Source organism: Elgaria multicarinata, chromosome 21, assembly GCF_023053635.1.
Source record: "Elgaria multicarinata webbii isolate HBS135686 ecotype San Diego chromosome 21, rElgMul1.1.pri, whole genome shotgun sequence".
In the NCBI taxonomy this organism is placed as follows: Eukaryota; Metazoa; Chordata; class Lepidosauria; order Squamata; family Anguidae; genus Elgaria; species Elgaria multicarinata.
The window spans coordinates 11,147,389-11,154,809 of record NC_086191.1 but is presented as its reverse complement, the minus strand read 5'-3'; the positions used below and the strand labels follow the sequence as shown (position 1 = coordinate 11,154,809).

General features: G+C 53.3%; 1 protein-coding gene across 1 annotated transcript; it reads left to right on the top strand.

The window, feature by feature from the left end:
• The first annotated feature begins 919 nt into the window (after window positions 1–919).
• On the top strand, window positions 920–6,891 carry INTS5 (integrator complex subunit 5). The gene is made up of 2 exons (XM_063145886.1): window positions 920–1,027; window positions 2,464–6,891. The coding sequence occupies exons 1-2, from the start codon at window positions 939–941 to the stop codon at window positions 5,270–5,272; spliced, it is 2,898 nt and encodes a 965-aa protein (XP_063001956.1). The 5' UTR covers window positions 920–938; the 3' UTR covers window positions 5,273–6,891.
• Window positions 6,892–7,421: the final 530 nt, after the last annotated feature.

The window sequence follows — 7,421 nt, the reverse complement described above, 5'->3', positions numbered from 1 at the left end:
TTATGTAATATTTTAAGCTTTTGATTGGTTACAAAAGCACATGTGAAAAACTATAGATTTTGTAATTTAGTAATGCAAAACATGCATTATCTTTACCCCTGCATTTTAAAAAAATAATAAGAAAACTGCCCTCTAGGGGCTTGGTAATCCACAGTGTCCTTTTATATGTATTTTTCAACTGTTGCTCATCAGAGCACAATTAACAACCTAGCTGCTCAAAAGCTGTGTAGTCAGTCCTTTTTCAAAACAAGATATCTTGTACTGAAAATTATGTTATTTTTAAATCAAGCTCTGAAAAGATGCTCTTGACACCTGTTCAGAAGTGCTCAGTCGAAGGTGACACATCTTTCAAAGTAAAAGTTGGCAACTCTATCTCTAATTGTATATATGTGGCGTTGTCACTCTCGTGTTCCAACTAACATCTGTTTTTGTACTTGTGATCACTAACACAAAACAGTGCATCCAATTAATTGATTAATAATAAATAATTATTAATGAACTCTTTTAGCACAATGAATTAATTAGTCTTATAAGCAGCTGATGTGACTGCACTAAATACATATTCCTCTCCGATTTATCCTTATCTCCTTAATCTTCCTCTCTGGTTTAGCTTGTAAATTCTTTGGGGCAGGGATCTGTGGTGCACAGCCTCACCGAAATCGGAGCCACCAACCTCCATTGGGTCCCTCTGAATACAATGGGCCTTTCTTCCGAGTAGACACTAGAGGATTGCATGGCAAGGTCCTTTGGACGGAAAGCGGAACAGTAGTACGTGGGGTCTAGGAAGCGGCACGGACCTTTTTTAAGGTGGCGCGCTACGTGCGCGGTTTTTATGCTTCCCCCACTCATACTCCACCCTGCGCAGGCGCGGCAGAGGGGCAAGGGAAAGAAAAGCGAAAAGAAACTGGTCCTTCCCTAACTTTGCTCCCCCGGCCGGCATGTCCGCGCTGTGTGATGCCCCGGGGGTGGCGGGGCCTCCCGGGTCCGCCCCCAGCCCCAAACCGGCAGTCGCCCCTCCATCGCTCAGGTACTGGATGTCCCGCCTGCCTATTGGGGAGTGGGAGGGATTTCCCCCTAGACTGGAGCCTCCCCCAACCCCGCATTTCGAGGGACTTTGCAGGTTGAGGGTTGCGCTGATTGCCGTTACCTCAGGTTGCTTTAAAAAGGTTGCATCACAGTCATCATAGTGTCATTAGTGTTCATGGCATCTTAGATATTGAAGAGGCCAGGTCGCTGCCCCGAATAGCTTACAATACAAACTCGGCAGAGGGAGAGGATGGATAGCGTTGAGAGGGGCCTCTAAGGCCATCAAGTCCAACCCCCTGCTCAAGGCAGGAATCCCCCTTAAAGCATCCCTGACAGATGGCTGTCCAGCTGCATCTGGAATGCCTCTAGTGTGGGAGAGCCCACGACATCCCTAGGTCATTGGTTCCATTGTCATACTGCTCTAACAGTCAGGAAGTTTTTCCTGCTGTCCAACCAAAATATGGCTTCCTGTAACTTGAGCCCTTTATTCCGTGTCCTGCATTCTGGGAGGATCGAGAAGAGATCCTGGCCCTCCTCTATGTGACAACCTTTCAAGTATTTGAAGAGTGCTCTCATGTCTCCCCTCAGTCTTCTCTTGTAGTTTGCCTAGTTATTATTAGTTATCATCATCAGTGTATAATAATAATATATTTATTTACTACTCGCCTCTTCCTCCGGATCAAGAGAGGCAATCTGGTGTAGCGACTAGAGTGTCATACTAGGAATGAGAGAAACCCAGGTTCAAGTCTCTCTCAGTCCAACCTCGCTGATAGAATTGTTGTGAGGATCAAGTGGTCTGGGGTGTGGGGAGAGGATAAAATTGTAATTAATAAATACTGAGTAACGTAAGTGGTCCAGTTACCACTGCTGTTAGATTGGACAGTGGATGGAGGGCCTCAGGAGATGGCTCTAGTATACTGGGGATGTGGGGAGAATAACATAGATACAAAAGAAGGTAGGTCCCTGCCCCACGGAGCTTACAATCTAAATGTCAACAATAAGAGAGACAGTGGAGGTAAGGGAAGAAGATGGAAGTAAGGTTGCAGGGCTAGGACCCACTACAGGAAGGGGTCCCCATCCCTAGTCTGAAGCCATCCATTAATGGATCTCTGGTTATAATAATTTGTGTAATGGATCTCTGGCACACTGAGGTAGAGAAGCAACTGGAGGCTCTCCAGTTAGGTGAATCTAATCCAGTAGTAATTGGAACCAGTAGGTCCCTTATAGGGCACAAAACAGAACCAAAGAAAATATTAGCACTGTTTATTTAAGCCCAAATCTACACATATCCTTAATCTGATCACAAGGGAACTCCTTAACAAGGAAACTTGACTGCAGGAGAATAACAGAAAACTCAGTGTGCGGTGACCTTTTCCCTCCCCCGTCAAGCTCCCATTGACTCAAGGCCTCACGTGTTTATTTTTCCCCCTTCTGCAGTTCCCAAGAGCTGGCACAGGAGATCAAGGCCTTCCTTAGCGGGGTCGATCCTGTGCACGGCAACAAGCTCACCATCAAAGAACATGCCCGCTGTGCCATTTTGTTGCTGCGTAGCCTGCCCCCGGCCCGCAGTGCCGTCCTGGACCACCTCCGGGGCGTCTTTGACGAGTACGTGTGCACCTACTTGCTGGAGTTGGAGAGCAGCGATGGCGGGATGGGGTCCATCCGCTCCCAGGGGCCCAATCTGGACGACGTGGTGCAGGAGATCCAAGCCGTGCTGTCCGAGTTCGTCCGCATGAACCCCAAGGCATGGGCGGGTTTGGTCTCGGCCTGGTCGATCGATCTGATGGGGCAGCTGAGCAGCAAGTACGCCGGCCGGCATGGCGTGCCCCACGCCAGCAGCCTGAATGAGCTGCTGCAGCTGTGGATGTCCTGCAAGGCCACGCGGACGCTGATGGAGATCTACACCCAGTGCCTCTCTTCGATGATTAGCACCTGCCCGGACGCCTGCGTGGACGCCCTGCTGGACACCTCCGTCCAGCACTCCCCTCACTTCGACTGGGTGGTGGCCCACATCGGCTCGTCCTTCCCCAACACCATCATCAACCGGGTGCTCTCCTGCGGGCTGAAGGACTTCTGCATGCACGGGACGGCCTCGGCCGACCTCCTCCTTTTCCCCAGCGCCACGGCCGCCGACAAGCGGGTGCCCAAGATCGCCTCGGTGGTGGGCATCCTGGGCCACTTGGCCTCCCGCCACTCGGCCAGCATCAAGCAGGAGCTGCTGCGGATGTTCCACAGCAGCCTGGGCCCCGCCCGGGACCAGCAGCAGAAAGCCACCGTGCCCTTCCTGCTGCAGCTGGCCGTCATGTCTCCCACTCTGCTGGGCGCCATCTCGGCCGAGCTGGTGGACTCCCTCAAGCCGGCCGTGCTCAACCAGCTGCACCGGCACTTCGCCGCGCTGCCCCGGGAGGACCTGGAGAACATGGTCAGCATCGTGGTGCACCTCATCTGCCAGACGTCTGGCGGCGCTTACCGCACCCTGCAGTTCCTCGTCAGCACGGCCATGCCGGCGTCCGTCATCACTCCCCCGGGCCTTGCCGTCCATGACAGCGTGCGGGAGGCGTGCGACCGCGTCATCCAACTCCTGCTGCTCAACCTCCAGAAGCTGGTGTACAACCGGGGCTCGGCCGGCCTGGCGGAGGCCCCGCCCCGGGCAGTGCCTTTCCTGGACGAGCTGAAGGGCCACGTGCGGGAGCTGTGCGTGGAGGCCTTGCGGTTGGAGAGGAAGCGCTTCCTCTGGCAGCACCAGCTGCTCGTCCTCCTCTCCATCTACTGCGCCCCCAGCTGCGCTAGCGAGGCCCTCTTCCACTTGCTGACCCTGGCCAAGAGCCAGGAGGAGCTCAGTTTGGCCACCCAGCTCCACGCCGTGCTCAGCTCCTGCATGAGCGACCTGCTGCCTTCCACCGTCAAGAAATGCGTGTGCCAGGTCCACGCCGGCGGTCTCTCCGAGCAGCACACGGCCCAGCTCTTCCGAAACCTGGCCTTGGTCATGCAGTGGGAGGGCGAGGGGCCCGCCTCCATGGGCCACCAGCTGGGCCAGGCCGTCTCAGGGCACGTCGGCGACTTCGGCCAGCTCCTTCTGCACCACAACCCCGAGGTTGCGCAGGCGGCCTCCTTGCTCCTCTCCGTCTGCCCCACGCCCAGGGCCATCCAGCCGGCTCAACTCCTCTCCCTCGTCCGTTCCGCCGTGCACCACTTCTTCTCGGTGCTGCGTGGTCAGTGCCCCGCAGGCGTCAGCTATGGGGGCCGCCTCCTCTGCCGCCTGAGTGGGGCCTCGCCCACGGCCGGCAAGGCCACCCTTCAGTGCCTGGTGGAGGGAGCCCTGCACCCGGGCAGCAGCGAGATCTTTGGCGGAGCGGCCCAGAGGCCACCCGCGGCTGGGAACGAGGCTGCCCTGGAAGGCGCCAAGCTCTCCCTGCTGGACACCAACCGCCGCTTCATGGCCGCCGTGAACTTCTCCGGCAGCGTGTGGTCGGTGTTCCACGCCGGGGTGATTGGCAGGGGTTTGAAGCCGCCCCACTCCCCGCACCAGCGCGAGCTGGAGGAGATCTCCCACAACGTCCAGACCTTCCTGGGCTTGCTGTTGCAGTGCTGTGGGGCAGGGCGTGGCGGCCCAGAGGCCACCCAGCGCGTTGCTGTCAGCCCCGAGGCGGCGAAGACGGTGGCCGTGGTCCTCGTGGAGACCGTCTGCCCGGACGTCACCAACAGCGAGCTGGCCTGGCCTCCCGAGGAGCACACCCGCAATACAGTGGAACGGGACATCCAGGTCGGGCGGGCCTTCCGGGACAACCCCCTGCTCTTCCAGCTGCTGAACCTGGTGGCGGCGGGGCGGCCGGCCCTGTGCTACTGCTCGGTGCTGCTCCGGGGCCTCATGGCGACCCTCATGGCCCACTGGGAGGCCTCGCGGGAGAACGACACCACCAGCTCCCCCTGGCATTTGCAGGCCTCCTGCGCCCTGGTGGCCTGCATGGGGGAAGGGCACCTCCTCCCACCCGTGCTCAGCAACATGCACGAGATCTTTGACCAGCTGGCCCCCTTTGAGGTCCACCTCCTGCTCCTCAGCGTCTGGGACTACATGCGTGACAACAGCCCGCTGCCCCAAAAGTTCACCTTCGACGCTGGCACGGGCCTCTTCTTCCGGGACTTTTCCAGAGACACCGACGTCGGCAAATACCTCTGCGTTTTACACAGCGTCCTGCATAAGAACATTGACCGGCTGGGTCTGCTTTCTGGGCGGTTCCACACCTAGCCGCTTCTTTACCGATCGGCCCTTTGGGAGGGGGGGGTTTGGCTTGCCGTGATGATGCTATTTGGGGCCAGAATGTCCTGCCTTTTAAAAACTCTAATTCTGACTGTAATTGGCTGAAAAGCCGTTGCACAGTCTGTCCAGAGGTGCAGGAGGAGGAGGAGGAGTCATGGGGGAGGGAGGTTGGAGATGGTTCCGATGTCCTTCTCCCTGTCCTTGTATACCCTCAGCCTGGCTGAAAAATGACCCTTGCTGGTGCCTGCAGATTAGTTTACGAAAGGCTCTATGAAGCCAATGTTGAAACAATGGGTAGAAATACGTTTTCGTTTCTTAAAGAAAAACTCAACCTGTTGCAAGTGAGGTAGCTGCCAGGAAGAGCTTACATTAAAGAGTGCTGAGCGCTTCTGTTGAAGCCGGACCTAACAGTTGCTAAATAAAGCCTCCTCTGCAGTGCTGTGCATCATGAGATGCGGGAAGCAAGGTCACCTGATGTAGCTGCGTCTGGGTAGTGTGGTGCATGGATGGCTTTCCCCACTTTCTCTTCCAGTTCAGTTAGGCCACAATCTGCTGGTTCGTTTCTCCAACTCAGACACAGCCAGTTTCTGGACTTGTGATAGAATCTGGATCACAGCAATGCTGTTGAGAATCCAAACAGAGCCTGCAAAGGCTGTGCAGAAATGCATTCTTTAATGTACAAAAAAAGGGGAAGGGAAGAGAATTTGGTGAACAAATTACCTTGAGTTAAAAAACAAAAATACCTAGTAAGGGAAGGCAAGGTAATAATCACTTATTGGCATGATCATTTGATGTGAAAGTGTACAAGCCTTTATAGTTATGCAGAGCCGATGCAGTTTTGTCCGGAAGAGTTCTGTGTAACTTGGAACGTTGGCACACTTCTGGGTTACATAGAGCTCTTCAGTAGTCCCAAAGTACGTCAACTGTCTGGGTTAACTGGATTCACTTCAACCAGAGTTCATATTGCCTTGTTTCCTTAAAGGTGCAATCTTATGCATATTTAGACAGCTGGCTGAAAAATTGTAGGATTTGTTTTCTGTCTAAACATACATAGGGTTGTGCTCCAAGATTAATATTTTTGGAAGCCAGCCAACAATCCTTGTCTGTACCAACTTGCTTCCTTGAAGTAAGGCTTTGTTATCCAGTTCTGCCTCTGAGCAAGGCAGGGTGGTCATCTGTGGATGATTCTTGGAGTGGGTCAGAACCAGGCACCATCTCCCACTAGTGTTTTTCCCTTGGCATTACAGATATGCTGTCAGCTTATCCTCCAGAAAGTTTCTCCACCTGCACCGGCTACTGTGAGTGAGCTGAATTTATTGCTGCCTGGGTTTATCCCTGTGCAGTCAAGTATTCATCCATAGACCAGCCCGAAGAGCTATTCCCCTCTATTTGTGCGAGTGCTGGATTTCTTCTAGGCCTTTTTGGGCCCAGATAGCCTGAAGGAGCTGTTCCTTTTCTTTCGGGTACAATTCAAATGCTAGAAAGAAGGTACGTTTATTTCATGCAGTGAGGCAGGCACCAAAGATTGAGTTTAGAACAGAACTGGAGGGTTGCTGGTTTTCTCTTCCTTTTTACATGAGAAGAGCTCACTTGGTTTTTTTTTTTTTTTTTGGCTACTTCCTTTTTGAATAATAAAAAAAAAGCAGCAAACTTTCGCCACTTTGGTTTTCCTTTGCTGTCGGAGAAGTGAAGAGTTTCCTTTCAGGCGTCTGTTAGTTTCTTCATCTGGTGTGGTTGAACATACTGCCATTAAAACCAACCAAGCAAGCTTTTAGGCCTCTGCAGCTGACTTGGCACAAATAGTGGATGTTCTGCAGTGTGGCCTGTTTGTTCAAAAACAACATCCCTGCAAATTCTATAGACAAAAGGGCCCATACACAATATTTGATATGCTTGATGGGACAGATATACAGTTACGCCCAGGGAAAGCATCATTTGACGTCTGTTTTCTTAGCGTTGTAAGAGGTGAATTGGCCAGCAAACGAGGGCTGTTAAGGGGAGGAAGTTAGGCTATGAGAGGAAATTATCATTTCTAATTTCTGTGGGGAGCATTCCTGTGGCCCCTAGGGCCCTAGATAGTTTGGATTCCCAGATCCAAGATCGGAGAAAGCCCTTCAACCTTGGAGGTGAGGATCCA